General features: G+C 43.5%; 1 protein-coding gene across 1 annotated transcript; it reads right to left on the bottom strand.

Moving 5' to 3' along the window:
* Positions 1-299: 299 nt before the first annotated feature.
* LOC129588159 (talin-1-like) lies at positions 300-14,878 on the bottom strand. The gene is given in 37 exon segments (XM_055482282.1): positions 300-930; positions 1,029-1,454; positions 1,520-1,603; positions 1,677-1,916; positions 1,976-2,143; positions 2,203-2,331; positions 2,426-2,520; positions 2,523-2,535; positions 2,606-2,737; positions 4,058-4,241; positions 4,354-4,523; positions 4,580-4,945; positions 5,013-5,396; positions 5,460-5,866; positions 5,935-6,181; positions 6,255-6,524; positions 6,586-6,769; positions 6,828-6,967; positions 7,030-7,230; positions 7,291-7,644; positions 7,710-7,793; positions 7,868-8,005; positions 8,076-8,438; positions 8,503-8,631; positions 8,702-8,845; positions 8,909-9,121; positions 9,202-9,564; positions 9,638-9,788; positions 9,855-10,015; positions 10,078-10,270; positions 10,328-10,572; positions 10,644-11,027; positions 11,113-11,255; positions 12,219-12,404; positions 12,768-12,897; positions 13,217-13,314; positions 14,249-14,878. Coding segments are annotated over 37 exon segments (7,659 nt in total). The 5' UTR covers positions 14,388-14,878; the 3' UTR covers positions 300-729.
* Between the last annotated feature and the right edge of the window lie 1,918 nt (positions 14,879-16,796).

Genomic DNA, 16,796 nt, shown 5'->3' with positions numbered 1-16,796 from the left:
ATACGAAGCCGGGGTATGTTACCAGAGGAAGTAACCTTTTCCCACAATAACGTTGAAAGTGCGCCGTTTACAGGAAGTGAATTAAATTTAGAAATATTATAGAGACTTTTTTGTAGCTGGCATCATCATGACTATGAGTAGCACTGACTATTGACGACTGACGAGGTGTGATCTGGACATCAAGATGCGTGATCCTAGGCCGTTTACCATTTGCGGAATTTTGCTTGTTATGACACATTAAGAAATTAAAACCGCGCAAATTCTTATTTTAATACACAATATACTGCAAAATACGCCAATCAACTTTTGGGACTTTTTTTTCAATTTATACTGAACAGAATTAACTTTACGAAATCTGTTCGAGCGATTACGAGTTTACGACAACAAGACCGGCACTTGCAATTTTCACAATAGACCGACAAACACCAAAAACACTGTAAAATTCCACTAAAAACATGCAATCCGTGACATAAAACATAAAAGTTAAAACTATTCAGACATTCAATCTTTTTTAAAGAATTAAAACAATAAAACGCAGGTGTGAGGAAAAGGCACCAGGACAAATAAATGCATACAAGCGTAATTTAAAAGTCTGCCGTAAAAGCGGATTGATTGGTCACAACTATAAAGAGGATGGTTAAAAGAACAAGCAGCTGCCACCGTGGAATATTTGGTTTAAAACAGCAAGGAAGACTGAGCTAGCTAGCGCGACAAGTTCCGTTCCAACGATTACTGCGAGGTGTAACCGGAAGTATATCGGGCTTCGGTGATCCGGGTTTCTGATTGCGAATGATAGGTGTGACTGGACGAAGAAGCGCCATAGCCGTAATACTCGTCATCAGACTGACGCTCGCCATATTTAGCTTTCCGTAGAGCTGTCAGTTTTCCTTTCGCTTCTTCCAGTTCGCGTTCTTTAATCAGCACCTCTTCCTGTTCAAACAGCGAAAAAGGCTCATCGTAGTCTGCTTTGGTGGTATTCTCCATACACTGGTGAAATTATCAAGTCTAAAAAACTTTTCTTTTCGTACCTGCGCGTTGATTTCTTGCGCAATTCCTCCTACAATTCGCCGATTTATGACCAAACTACGCTCCTCATACGCATCTAGGCTCTGCTGGGCTGCCCTGACCAGGGCGTCAGTAGCGCGCATAACGGCATTACCGGCAGCCTGGAGTCGTTGCAGACTGGGCGAATTGCTGTCGGATTTAACGCGGCAGGCCACCAGCAGTTGGGCGGTGGAGCTGGCCACCTGTTTAGCCGAAGCAATAAGCTTCTCCTCCGTAGCATGACCCTGGACCAAAGCATTTGCCGCTTCACACAGATTGTGACATGCTGCCGCCACAGTGCGGGCCGCCATGATTAAACCATCGGACCACTGTCCATCTTCTGAGCTGTACAACGGGCGGGCACTGACTCGTCCTTCTCCCACTAACTCCGCTTGCGCGGCGCATGTGGACTAAACAACAAAGTAAACACAATGTTATACTTTTCCGAATCTTTCCCAGTAAGTGTTGGAAATACTTTGATTAAAGCGGCCGTCGCGGTGGTAATTTGCTGGCAGGCGTCTAGGATCAGTTTATCGAAATTCAGCATTTCATTATCAACCTAAACAAAACAATCAATCCACATTTAAATGTCAATAAAATGGATCAGCTAAAACTTTAAGTTATGTTCATACCTTGTACTCGATTCTTCGTGGTTGCAGCTGGCTGAGTTTCCTCGCCGCATGTTCGATCGTGGCGGCAGCGCCAAGGAGTTCATTTTCGGCTATCACAGTCGGATCTTCTGGATTCACCCAAGTATCCGAATCCTTCATACTCTCCGCTGCAGCGGCAATCAGCGCAACAGCGGAAGCAATACTTTGCGTCATCTGCACAAGATTGTTTTGCAGATGGCGTGCTTCCGGCTTGGTCAAAATCTATCAGGAAGAAATTCTGTCATAACCAGACGAGAAACGTTCAACACGTCGATCCATACCATGTGAACTGTTGAAAGAAGCTCGCGATATTTGATAGCAGCTTCGCGGCCGGCTGACAAAACCTTGTTGCGCGTTTCCGGTGATTCGCAGCCGTTAGCCGCAGCGCGGCACGTGTACAGCAAGTCACCAACAGCCTTGCGACCCATGTTAGCTGCTGTAATAGCATCCTGCAAATACTAACCGTTAGTAATTCCAAAAGTGAGATGATTAAGAATAAAATATATACCTCTTGCTTCAACGTTTTTCCGGCGGTTACGGCCTTGTATGTCGCTTGGGTTAAGGGTTTAGTTACACGCAAAAGATCTTCTGCGGTAGCGGTTCTTCCGTCAGCGCTTCCATCGGAAGAATCAAACACCTAATACCATAGGCTCGCATAAAAATTCTCAGCTTGCGTAACGGGAATTGTTCATTTACTTCATTATATAATGTTTTAACAATTATCAACTCACTCGTAGTTCTTGGCTTAAAGCTTCAATTGTAGCCTCCAAAGCCCGGGTTCCACGAGCATGCTCGTCTTCAACCGTTTTAACGGTTTTCAAGAGGATGTAACATTAGTAACCTGCAAACATATTCCCGGAATAAAGCGCAAGCCGAATTTCCTATGAACACCTCTATTACACAACACCTACCATGATTTTAGCTGAGTCTTTTAAATATAACATGGCTGGATCGTTCAGACTCTTTCCCGAAGCCGATTTTGTGGCGTGGATGAGATCACCCAATGCTGACGCCACATCTCGCACCGCATTGATAAGAAGGACCTGTGAACAGTTGCTGACTTACTAAGAAGTTATTAATACTAACACACAATTTCACAAATGCCATAATCATAAATATTGTTAGTATAGCGGGTGCCTGCAGTTCCAAGGACACCATGCGTGTTAGAATTTGTTCCAGATTTAAACAAACTTTCGAAGCTCAACAGCCAGAGCCTAACAAGTAATGTACTCAAACGCTTAGCTTGCACAACCCACAAAAGAACTCTTGCAAAAGCCATATTCGCGAATAAAAAAGGTATGTCTTCAGATTAACGATAACTGTATATAAACGAAAAACACTCCACGGCTTCTGCAGTTCCGGCTTTAAAAAATGCAGCTTTCATGGGTAGGAGTTTTCTTGCAGAATTCTGCTTTTACACAAGTTAATTTAACCATGTGAAAACTTGACCCGCAACACTGCAAAGAGAATTGTGCATGCTGACAGCATGCAGCTCACAATTGTCCAAAGTTTTCGTTGTGCCGGTAGTACAGTGTCAAGCATATTCGGTTAGTCTGTGGTCAACGTCAACATGTAAGTAAGCTCATTCGCGATGCAGCCAGTAAAGCTCCGATGAGCGAATGAAAAAACAAATTATTAGAAGCTGCACCTTCTGCCCTGATCTTTCCATTTCTAGCCGTTTGGCGATGAGATTGAGGGTGATTAGCGAAAGTGAATGCGTTTGAGATTGTGACGGACGCTGTAAGTAGAATCACGCCGTGATTTAGTTGACAAATATTCATTTGATTATAACGGCATGAAAGTAAGTAAACAACGGCTTTGCATGCAAGAGTGCCCACTACACTTTAAAAGGCCGAAAACGGTACAACTGCATTCAATCTCTTTGCAATGCGGAAGGCCAGTTGTCTCACATAAAATCAAAAGTTTGCTGATAATTGTGACGACGTGCACTACTTAGTTTCAAACTAACTGTCGGTTGCATTTCCCTATTCTGCAAAGGTCAGGGTTACTGTGCGCACAAGACATAAAAGAATCAAATCAAATTAGATAAAAAATATCCAACCAAATCAAATAAAATATCCTTCACTGTCGGACACGGGCTCTACATTTTAAAGGCAAAAGAAACGAGCATTTCCGCAGGCTCGACGTTACAAAAATTGTCGCACAAATGCTGCAACGTTAAAATTCTCATAAAATTTCGTCATCCTGCTCTTGACAATAGCTTTCAAACTGGTGTACTGCAAATTTATGAGAATTTTACGGTACAACGTTATAGTTGCATTTTATCGCTACTCCTACCGCAGCTATCAGAGACACCTATTTTAACAGAGCTGTAAGCAATTCGTCAAGTTAATAACCAATACCTGCGATTCACTGTTTTCTTTTCCAAGTGAAGCAGCACCGCTTTTGACAACCTCCGCAAGTTGAATAATAGTTTTCACAGCATTCTGAGCAGCAACTGCTAGTTGCTCTTGGCTAGAAGCTGCTCCCGTCACCAAAGTCTTCGTGTCTTCCACCAAAGCTTTAGCCGTTTTTAGGATGTCTTCTCTGTTGGCAAAAGTATATTTATATTTAGTAACGCTAACAGACAAAACCCAACCTTGACAATGCTTAAAACAGCGTGAACGAATGAATACGCACGTCCAGTGCACGTATTCACCTGTGGTCTGAAAACCGGTCATTTTCATCTTCTGCTTGGAGAATACCGGCGGTGGCAAACATAATCGTAGTATCCAGATCCCCAATGACGCCACTAACGGTACTAGCGGCATTAATACACGCTTGCGTTCCCCGGGAACCGGATTGTAAAGCCGAAAGGACATGCGTGACCTACGAACAATTTAGATGACATTCCGATTTCACCACAACAAGTATCCATTAATTACTTTTTCAATGACCAGCTTTGAACTGCGCGAAAGCTCGTCTTTAATATATGTATCGGAAGGATTGCTCTGCACGGAACCAGCAGTTTTAATGAGATCGATCACCGCGTGCCCTAAATCCTGGACACTGGATCTGATACGTTGGCCGATTTCATTGCTCGCGCTCGCTGACTGTGCTCCCCGTGCATCCTCTGCCAGAAGGTTGTAATGATTGTACAACTGCTGAGCCAAATTGCCCAGCTCGTGCGGTTCCGACTGGCTTTTGGCGGATATTTCGTGCGTTACACGAGTCATTTCCTTTGCATAACGGAACATGCGAGTCTGGAAATCGACAAAGGAATCTTCCGAAGCGCTGATACGGTGGTCGACCTGGACAGTTTAATAACACGATCAATCATCATCTTCAACAAGGAAAAGTTCAAAAGACAATTCTTACCTTTGAGATTGCGGCACTGACATTATCAATCATTGTGCGGACAAATCCAGCTTGGGACTGGATGCGCTCCAGCGTCTGCGTGAATTCATGAAGAGCTTCGAGCAAGGAGTCAGCCGATTCGTTCACATCCCCATGTAAATTTCGGGTTCGGGGATTGCCGCCACACGCTTTACAGACTTCGATGAACTGTATGGATGCTTCCAATACGGTCTTCAACTGAGAAAGAACAGTCATTTGGTCTTTGGAATTGGGCGCTCGTGAAGCCGCTCCAATGCCATCCTGCACTAGCGACTGGAAGTAATTGCTCATCCGTGATACGCCATGTCCCAGACCTTCCGCTTCCGACTTCGCTGCCTCGCGCACACTGAGAATGGTCTGGCTCAGCTATACCGATACAAAATATTTTACTACTTTCTTACTAACTACGAGTGGAACAAACTCACTAACCTGAACCGCTGTGTTGATAGTGATCTCATAGAAACCTTCCGTAGTGTTTTCATTGCGTGGAGGAAGGCTCTGATTAGTAGCCGCCAGTGAGGCCCGATTTACAATTCGCATGTAGTTATTCAGACGTTCAATCGCTTCGCTGCATTCTGTCTGTCCAGGCGCTTTATCACGAATGGCAGTAGCTAAACTCTTAACGGAATCCGACACATTATTAGACTGTGATGTTAATGCTTGCCAAGCGGAAGGATCACTGGGATTAACTGAAAGCGATTTGGCCGCCAAAATCAAGCTGCTGGTGGCATCAATGATACACTTCCCGGAAACCACAATTGGTTCTTGAGCTTTCCGTCCACCATTACTTAACTGGCCAGCACTGCTAGCGAATTCCGGAGAAGACGCAAAGGCACCTAGAAGCAGACAACTGAAGCTTTCCCGATAACTGCAGGTTTAAGTTTTATTAGTTATGCTACTGTACCAAGATCGTCGACAGAGCGGAGCAGTTGATTAATGTGGGTAATGCATTCCTGCCGGTTGGTTTCAGTGAAGCTGCCGTCCAGGGTCTTCACAGCCCGAACGAGATTTGCTGTGCTGGTGGCGATATCCTTTGCTGACTGGACAAACTGTCGTTTGGAAACAGGGTTAGGAGTACGATTGGATGCCGTTCGGCAGGAACTGCACAAAGTGTGTGAATACTTCGCAATTACTGTAGCAGCCGCTAGCATCTGTCACAGCCAAAATCGAACATTAGAGAAAGTTCACCCGGAGTACAGTACGGTGGACAAATTACGAACTTACCTGTTGCTGAGTCACAGGAGAGGAGGCCGTGATGGCACGACTAGCGTCGTGGATACCATGAACGGCATCGGAGATCTCGCGCTGATCTATCACCCCGGACTTGCCCACCACGCTGGATGGGTCTGAGATACCAATCAGATAGGCAGCTTGAGCAGAGTTTTCGATCAGTGCCGATACAGCTTCGGTAGTATTTCGCACCGCTTGGACGAACTGATCAGTCTGGTTGTATTTAGCGGCATTTGAAATACCCGCCATACCTTCTCCCAGTACCTGCCGCAAAGACGCCAACTGAATCTAACAACACATTCAGAAAAAGTAATATTTCTCTTACTCGGGAAGAGTCCAGAACAGCGTCCAAACTTTCGTAATATGTTCGGCTATTCGCAGGTACCGAACAGTTGTCCAGAGATGTTCTCAACTGCTGAATGCGGCGGATGGCGTTATCACATTCCTTTTGCCCTGGTAGAGACTGAGCGCAGTATGTCAGCAAATGATTGATCGATTCCGTAACGGCCCTGCAAAATACAAATATAAAGCCCAAAAGTCGATTGTGGTTTCCATAATAAAGTTCACCTGGCAGCCGCAGTTAGTTGATTTTTCATGTGTCCTGCATCCGGTTGACCATTGGTCTGCTTGGCTAACGCTAACAGCCGTTTTGAGGCGCTAGAGACATCCTCCAGACCTTTTCTCATTTCATCACGGCGGTATGTATCCTGCAGAACACAATACATTAGCCATTAACACCGTATACCAAACACGAAATCAGGGTCCGTACCGTTTCTGTAGAAATCAAATGCATTCCAGAGTCGACAAACTGCTTATACACTTCGGAATAGTGCTCGGCAGAGCTGCCCAGCTGCTCCATGGAGCCGTATGTGGAGGTAACCACGTCACCGGCTGCTTCATTCAGAACAGCACCGGCATTGTTCAGATCAATAAAAACGTCCGCCACCAGGGTTCGACTCGGCCGAATAACCTAGAACCAATCCATTCATACGACAAGTCAGAAATTTCAGCGATCAGCAGGCGTTCATACCGTTTCATGTGAAACAATCCGCTGGGATGTTTCCTCCACAGTTTTCATTGCCTTCGTGATACCGCGCTGGTCAGGGAGGTAGCTCAGACAGCGGTTCAGAGCCGCGGCTACTTGTCGTGCAGCATCGACAAGACTGCTTTGCACCACAGGATCCGTCGACTTGCCGAAAGCATTACGCACACTGTCCACCAGGTAAGCGCTGCGCTCCACTACTTCGTGCACACTGTCCAGCATACGCAATTGACTCTGCGGATCATCCGGTATTGTAGCTGCCACGCCACGGGCAGCAGCACTAAGATCCTGCAGACTGCGCGCCACGTTCTGACTGGCATCAGCCACAAAGTTCTCATCCGCCTATAAAATTGGATACAGAATAAGTCGGAATACTCGCAAGGGTTGTGTATAATTGTATTGTTTACCTGATTGGTTGCATTGAGCAACTGGACCGTAGCACTGCTAACCTGCTTGGCAGACGCTTGTAGGCGTGAAGCAGCACTTGGGCCCTATCAACATCCGCCAATATGTATTGTATACACAAGTTATTCATGGGGAACTTTATTGAACTATAAAATATTACCGTCTCATCGGGAAGCGGCATCAGTGAGCCATTCTGAGCCGCGCGCTTAAAGGCATCCAAATCTCGCTCAAGAGAGTAGATAACGGTCATCGCGGTATCGACGTTCACTTCAGCAGTGACAGTATGGAAGTCTTTCGCCTAAAGTACCAGATTAAAAGTCATTGCTTGCATGTTTCCATTCGGGCAGTAACTGTATATCTGAACATACTTTGTTAAGAGACGTTCGCAACTCTCCGTTGGCGATGCTCAAATTTGTCGCGGATTCGCGCAGGCGATGAGCTGCCGCAGAATCCTGAACTGTTGGAACAGCTGCTTTCGCTGCACTGACCAATTCCTCAGCGGGATACAAAACTTCTTCACTATTCTGAAGCAACTGCGCAATGGCCACTTTGTCCTGTGGGCTGGAACTGGTTAACTTGATGGCGGAAATAAGTCTCGACAGCCGATCAGCCACAATGCGGCACTGCTCTAGTAGATTCTGTTGTGAACCGCGATTCAGATTGGTTGCTTCCACTGCCTGAGATGCCGCTATGGTCTGCGTGCTAGCTTGCGCCATACGCTTAGCTGAGGTCTGGAAGTATGAAAAGATGGCACGCATTGCACTAGAAAAACTATACTTGAAGGTTACAACCAACCTCCAATCGTTTCAAGTAGTACGCTTTTTCGTCTTCCACGGTAGCCTGCTGGGCCAAATCACGAATATTAACGGCTGCATCACGCATTGCTTGGCGTCGGTCTTGATCTTGTGGCACAGCGGCACATAACTAAGGCAAACAAAATAAAAACGCGATAAAAATACACACTAACATACTTTAAAGTACTCGTATTCAATACCTTAGCTGCTTCAACGAGACGTGTGGTGGCATCCGCCAGCTGTTTGGAAGCAGCTAACAGACGCCGCTGCAGATCTTTGTCCGTAACAGCTTCTGCTTCCGACTTCAGTCCTTTTACAAGCTCAGCAGTAGCTTGCGCCAAAACCTGAATGCAAAAATTATACGCGGTGTTTCGTAGTCAACCATTATTTGGAAAATAATAAATTACTTTGGCTTGGCGAATCATTTCAGCCGGCTCAGGGGCCTCACACAAATGTGTAGTACTCTGGGTGATAACTTCCACCGCTGCCTCATGTGGCACCGGTGCCTGAGTGATTTCTGGGCCCTGTTTCACCATACCCAAAAGATCGTTCAAAGCTCTGGTAACCTGGGCGGCAGCATCGTTCAAATCTTCCAGAAGATACTTTTCAGCACCAGATATCTGTTGTAATAAATTGATAATCAATATAAACTAGCGACACGTCATACATTAAAACAGCAGTGAAACGCATATGCCCATACCTTGCAGGCATCCAGAAGATCTTGCACAGACTTGGCGACCTTCCGAGCCGCATCTACAAGCTGATCCTGGCAAGGAGGTGACGTAATCGTGGGCAGTAAAACTTTGGCACAGGCAACCAACTCGGACGTGCTAAGAGCCGTCTGAGTAGCAGCTTGAATAATCCGGTTTTGCAGTTCGAAATTATCAGTGGCAGCCGCCACTTCCTTTGCCTTGCGTACGAGATGAGCCGTCGAATTGGCTACGGCTTTCGCCAGCATGACCAACGAATCTTGATATTCCACACTAAGCGGATCCACGCGATCCATGATTTCCTTGCCGGTTTCGCCCACCTTGGTGGCGGCCGTCAAAACTTCCTGACGTGGCTGTCAGTTATCAAAATAAAATAATTTGTTAGCCCACTGAAAGGAAAAACATCGAATGAAATAAGGCACTTACAGCTTCGCCCGGTTTTGCTGCGTCTAGCAGATCGCGAACGGCTTTGATTAATTTCTGTGTTGCATCATACAGTTCATCTCCTTTCTTGTCATCGTCCAGCACAGCCGCAATAAACTTCACGCTGTCCACCATCTCATCCAGATTATCGACACTAGCGCACACAACACATGTGGGACCACTCTACAGAACAGCTAAAACAGCAATTTCAGCCGCTTACATGGTATTCACCGCTCGATCAATAGCCGCATAGTCCCGCTCCTGAACGGGTGGGGCGGTGAGGTTAACAATCTGGGCAACATGACGAGTGATTTGAGCCATTTGAGTGCCCACACTTTGCTTTGACACTTCCACCTTCTGTTCAACCCATTTTTTCGAAACCTACAGAAATTTAAATGAATCAAAGCGCGAAACGGACAAAGTCTGCTGCAGTGATTTCATACGGGATCTTCGCCAATGGGAGGAAGAACAGCAGGCTTTTGCAGATTATCCACAATTTTGACCAATTTGGTTTTAGCTGCCTCAATGGCTTTCACCGGCTTCTCGGGGTTAATATCGCGCATAATTCCAGGCATAGCAATATGTCCCTTAACAGGCTGGTCAACCTTGGTTTGTCGTGGTTGTATCACGGAAATTCTAAAAACATACATTTTTCAGGGGCGTTTAACTCGGCAAAACTCCAAGAAAACGAACTTCGCTGGTAGGACTTCGTCCTCTTCCAGTGTACAGCCCTCTTCGCCATCCACACCAAAGTGGTCCTTAGGTTTTTGCCGTTTCAGGATAATATCAATGTAACCGGCAATGAGTTGAGCAATTTGTTCGCCTTCTTGGGTTTCTACGGAGTAATACGCATCCGCATAATCACCAAAATCCAACGTGAAGGTATTAGGCGAAGCGGCCCAACGTTTGACTTGGGTCAACGGCCAAGTTGTCAAGGTCTAATGGATAAAAAAACTACGTTATTATTTTATGGTCTCCATTTGCCCACCACATTATATTTTAGGCTGACCTCTTTCGTTTGCTGGTCGAGTCGCAAAACACTATTGCGCGTGACTCCAAATAAGCAGGGAACCAGTTTGTTTTTCCCTTTCTGCTTTTCTCGCACCAGGAAGAACGTCACGCCGTAAGTCTTTAAGGAACGTGCAAGTTTAATATAAGCCACTTTGGCCATCAAATCATTTGCTCCGCGCTGTTTATTCCATTCATCATAAACACGACGATCAGCCAAATTCCCTTTTACTTTCCCATAATTCCTAGGCATAAATGGTTTCATATCAATAGCACGACGAGATTCGTCGTAGTCGCCATATTCTGCTTGTGCCTGAATCCCAGCAAACTGTTGCGCTTGTTCCACTGTTACAGGGTGAGTTCCATTTAGGATTGCGTCTCGACACTATAAAGAAATAACAAATATTGAACACATTATCCCTGTAGCTGTTGCATAACCACGCGCAGAGTCAATAAAATAATGCGCTAACCTGAACATATAACAGATTGAGCTGTACGGGGTCTCGAGCGTCCACATTTTGATCGGAATAAAAATAACGACGTTTCAGCAACAGCACATCACTGTCATCGACACCTTGTTGTATCAATGTCCGAGACTGATCAACCCAAGAAACTGCAATAAGTACAATAATAATGAGTAACCGATAAGGTGCAATTTTGTGACCTCCACGAACGACAAGCATTCCTTAAAAAAAATTTAAAAGCGCCGCTGCTGATAGCAATACCAAAAAGGCTAGATAGTAAATACCGTTCCGGAATGGTAACAGGGTCGGAACTTCAACGTTCCAGGCGAATAAACATAATTTTTTGACAATACTATAAAGTAGGCTCTATACTGACAGAAAAATTACAGCCGCCCTTATTCGCATTCTATAATTTTCTTACGTTGTACGAGGCCGATTGCCGATTATCCGTTAGCGCGAAAAACCTCATTTAAATGTTTATATGTTTATGAAAACTTTGCCTTCTTATCCAAGAAAATCACAAAAAGTGCGGTTCGTGCTTCAATGTGTCAGCTTCTAATACCACGTTATAAACACCCGACATAACCGAAACAACAACAACAAAACGCCAGGAAGCTCTAGATTTCTTGCCTCGGTGCTCAAGAGGCTCACTAAGCGCCATTAATCACACCGGACGGATACTTTTGACCATGTGCGGCACCTAGATGCTGGATACAACAGCTTCGGCCAAGCTAGCCATATCCGCCCATGTCACCGAGCCGGCTGGTTCACAGCTCTGCCTCGGCACGCGAATTAGCAATTCTAATCGATCAAATGATATAATCGAAATGCTTTTAAATCACATTTCGACGCTTTAAGGCACATTTTCAGCAGTACCACCGTCGGTCTACTATATTTTATCGTCTGTTTCAGAATATTGGAAATACTCGTTAAAGTCAATACCGTAACAGGGAATCTCATACCAGCTCGCTGCACTCAATCAAACCCCCATACAATCTTAACAAAGACGATATTTAGACGCGCTGTAGACGGCACTTGTTTTATCTCACTATGGTCTATGTACTTCCGGAAGGAGCTGTTTTCGTGGCACACAACAACAGAAAAATCATTACCGTCATCGTCGGTGGCCAGCTTTTGTTTGAGTTTGTCCATCTTCTTCTGATCGCGATCGCGAGTCAAAGTTCCACTTTTTTTCAACGTTCCAGTAGTCGAGCCCGTCTCGCTGAACCTCCGAGCATTTTCCTTCTCTTCTTCTCGAATTTCGCGTACCAAGTCGTACTCATCGTAGTTAGTCAGACCTAAACACAAACATGAAAATGAGCATGTGGGATCCATAAATAGCCCATGTCTACTGTTTACGCCATCCTGATTTATAACAAGATAACAGCAGAATAGCAGTCAGTAAAGCTAGACATTTATAGAGAATGGGTATGTTCCTAATGTTTTTTCCTTGTCAAGAACGGTTCCAGAGATGCATTTATCATAACAAACGCGGTTTTCGGCACAGTGAACCAATATAATCCCAATCTACTCAAACAACCGAATACCCATTCGAGTAAAAAGCTCTCCTCTATCCAATACGTTAAAGGCTAAAATCACACGCAATGCCCCAAAGAAAACGCACGTACTGTAAAATTAAGCAAAGCTATTTATCAGCTTACCAATTTTCGCACAGATAATGGGAAGAAGATTCTTCAGCGTCTGGCTTTCATCAACCATAAGCGTTTTTACACTGTTGTCCAGCATGCGTACTTTCAAAGACCGTATCTTTTTGCGATATTCCAGTGTATCCTAAAAATACGCAAACGACGTTACAACAACAATAAATTCTTTCATTTTGCGACAAGAAAATAATATTCTGCATTCTGTACTATAAAACTAATTCAAGAAAACTGTCAATTTATAGCAAAGTATGGAAATATACGCCCGATATAACGACAACGATTTTTCGCGAATCTTTTCAACTGGCCAAAAAACGAAGACAACGATAAAAATTCAACAGCAACACGGCTTGATAGCGGAACAAGTTCTTTAGAGAAGGATGGTAACAAAAAAAAGTGCTATCTAAATTATTAAAATCTGGAAAAAAATACAGTTGTCATAACCGTACTCCATTCCGCAAAAGGTAAAATTCCAGAGCGCGATTGGGGTCCAGCCATCTTCCTTTACGAGGATCTTCGTCGTTCAGAAACAAACCATAATCCGAGGCTACAAAATTTTGGAACGTTAGTAAATGGAACACATGCCTTCCAGAGGCATTAAGGCAAGTTACCGTTTACAAAGTTAGCGAAAATTATCAAACGTCACTCATTCTAACCATAAGAAAGGTAAACTGTTGAGATTTCTTATAATTAGTACAAGTACAGCTAAAATTACATTCATTAATCAAGATAAACGATTAGATTATGCAATACGGTACTACAGTGATTACAGGATAGAAGCGGCAGTGTAAACTTATATACTCGTCCATACTACATTCTGTACATAGTTCAATCAAATTACGAGCACTTGTATCTTTTTACGAAATTAACAGCATACAATCTACTTCTTTTTTGTATTCACAAGAGCAACCAAGCCTTTTCTCGTTAGCCATTTCCATAAGTCATTCATTTAGAAATGTTTCAGTGTTCAGTTGTTTAAATTTTTTTTATTTAAGCTGGCAACTAATCATTATTTAGTATGTAACAGCCTTCAGCAGTCCCGCCAAGTGATTCTCAATACCCTTTGCGGCTTGCAGGTATTGTAGGTGAACAGATAGAACTCTGCATTTGTAACACATTATTAGTTTTAACTTAACACGAAAATAAAAATTTATGACAATTTTTAAAACTTGTCCGTTAACTCCAATCTTAGACCGTATATTTGTTGCACTCAACTGACTCAAGAAATGGCTCCTTGCACTGGCTTGCAGTGCTTATATTTATAGTAACACTTTTACATATCTATATGTACAATACTCGTACTTACATGTGTATTACTTACAACACATGTCGTATTTACGACTAATTACTATAAATTTATTAGTCGGTATAAAAGTAAGCATTCAATGGAGTATCAGAAATCATAAAACACCTTTTATATCTTCTGTAAAATGCTATGCCAGGGTGCTCCAAAACTACTGCTTTTAGATTTCGTTGTTTACCTTTCCCAAGTTGATTTGCAAACTCTTGGAAACGTTCACGTATCAGTTTGCACGCATCATATACCAGCAGGCTGGAGTTCAGCGGAACAGTTTTGGTCGAATTTGCTTCAGGCAGGCGAATCTTCAGTGAGAGCATCATCTTGATTTCTGGCCTCAACGGAGATGTTATAAAATCACTCAACAGCGCCTGCTACTGCACATTCGCCAATTGAAAAACAGAAGAATCATATCATCACATCGAAATTGCAGATCATACAATCCAGCATCCCAGTATACTACAGACGCAGTCACAGATGTAACAAAACAAAGCACAAAACGAATGTTTGATAGCTGATAATTAAAACAGTGCAACACACATCGGCAAACGCTACGATCGTCTGATCAGCCAAGAAGAAACTTGTAAAGATCCTTGTAAACACAAGATGAGTGTTCAAAGATCTGCCCACTACTGCGCAAAACTTATGATGGTTCTATCAGATAATTTGGTCTGGTTGTGAACTGCTTACTGGGCTGCGCATGCACACAAATACATACGTATGATGAATAAGCCAAAATGAATGATCAAACGCGCTCAGCGAAGGAAACCACAAAGTTGGCCTCATTTGCCGTTCTGGAACTGGACGCGCGTAGAAATGTGTGTGTACCTACTGGCTTATAGGCATGGTCATAGCGCGGCCCATCAACATCACTGGGAGGGCTGGTCTAGCCGGTGACTGTAAGTACGGCGCATACGTCAAAAAGCGGCTGCTGTAGTTTGTGTGGTAAGTTTTCTTGTGGATTTGGATGGCCGAAAACAGTTTTTTTCAATGTATCACTCGTGAGTCATTTTGTCAGGGCGGTGATAATAGTGATCAAATATACAAAGTTTTAAATATTAATATAGTTTAAGATCATGATGTACTGTAATCTGTATTAAAATATTATTACCAGTACATGTATTATGTCTACAGTCTACGGAGTACAGTAATGCCTCCAGTACAACTATAGTAATATTAAACCGTTAGAAACCTAAAATGATATTACTCGTAAATACTTACAGTAATTCTAAGTTTTTAATTTTTCACCTGGGAGGTTTAAGAGAAAATAAAAATCTTTTTAACTTCGTGTTAGTTTATCGATTTTCTTCGGTTTCTTTCTATGAGCAACATCTAAAAGATTTCGTAACTAAATATTTCAGTATTGGTATTGGAAGGAGCTTCAAGGTGATTGCTTTTTCAGTTTTTGACATTCTTGTTACATTACGTTTTTTTCTTGACATTTACTTATTTCAGTTCGAAATGCATTTCAGTCCCGTGAAAACAGTATTAAAACGATGAAGTATTGAAGTGCATACTTCTAGTATGCTTTGAATTTTCTAATTGCGATACATGCCGGGACTGTGCTTCTATAGTGTGTGCTGCTGTATTGTACTAGTATACCTACGACTCGTAATGTACCGCATCATGGTGGTTTTGTAATGATTTGTTGACCACTTTGGCTATAATTTTTCATGATTATTACAAGGCGGAGCAATTTCGTAACAAATAGCTCAGACCGCTTCCAAACATGGATATGAAAAATATCTCGGCACGCTTTTGATGCAGCTGTAACGCACGCCTACATTCTCGTATGCTTCTCGTACTAGTGCGTGTTATCATGGGCTGACTGCTGCAACGGCAGTGCCGCCTCTGCTGCGCGCACTTCTAAACGCAAAACACAGTCATGCAGTACTTGTGAGTTGTGACATGGTACCAACTGGTTTTCTGTACTAAAGAAATTATTCATATACCATTATTTTTGTACGGTAGGTCATGATATTTTGTACAATAGTACATGTACTGTACATGTTGCGACGTCACAGCGGTTGTAACGGTATCTGCCTGATACCTACTCCTAGTACCTACATGCGTACCAGTATGCTTCTTGCTTCTGGCTACTTGTAACTGGTCGTGATGGACCACTGATAATCAACGGCGGAAGTGGTTTCAGGCCGGTAAAACTGCATTGCTGCTCATTACATGCTACCGCCACCATGTCAGCCGGAAGCGTTTTCTAGCATGGGAGTGATTCCCGACTTCCCGGTAGGCCGGTGCCGCAACGCTCCAGTTAGCTTCATGATCAGGAACAGGATCAGTCTGAATTAGCTTATGGGATCTCGACTTACGCAGTGCACTGTGCAACCTTGCCAGAACGAGTCACTTCTATATCGTTACATTTCCATGCAAGCAGCTTCTCTGACTAAGAAAACCAAACTGCAGCACCCAGAAAACAGTATTATTTAAAAAATTCTCGTGCTACTTTGACCTCCATGCTGGCGTTTGTACGTGGACATAACCTCATTAACAATCTTGCTAAGTGGAACGTAATATTACATGTTAAATGGCTATTGTAATCCCCCTGTAACCTCTTTTAACTATTATCACCGTTTTTTTAAATAAAGTATTACCACCCCATTTGGCTATTGTCACTCCTTACCCGGCCCACAGCCCTTTTGGCCATTGCCACCACCTTTCAATTTATTCTTATAATTTTATTTTTTTTACAATTCTGTTCCTGTCACCGCCGGCAG

This window comes from Paramacrobiotus metropolitanus, unplaced genomic scaffold (assembly GCF_019649055.1).
Source record: "Paramacrobiotus metropolitanus isolate TYO unplaced genomic scaffold, Prichtersi_v1.0 Parri_scaffold0000028, whole genome shotgun sequence".
In the NCBI taxonomy this organism is placed as follows: Eukaryota; Metazoa; Tardigrada; class Eutardigrada; order Parachela; family Macrobiotidae; genus Paramacrobiotus; species Paramacrobiotus metropolitanus.
The sequence above is the reverse complement of the archived record's forward strand: the minus strand, read 5'-3'. Positions and strand labels throughout refer to the sequence as shown.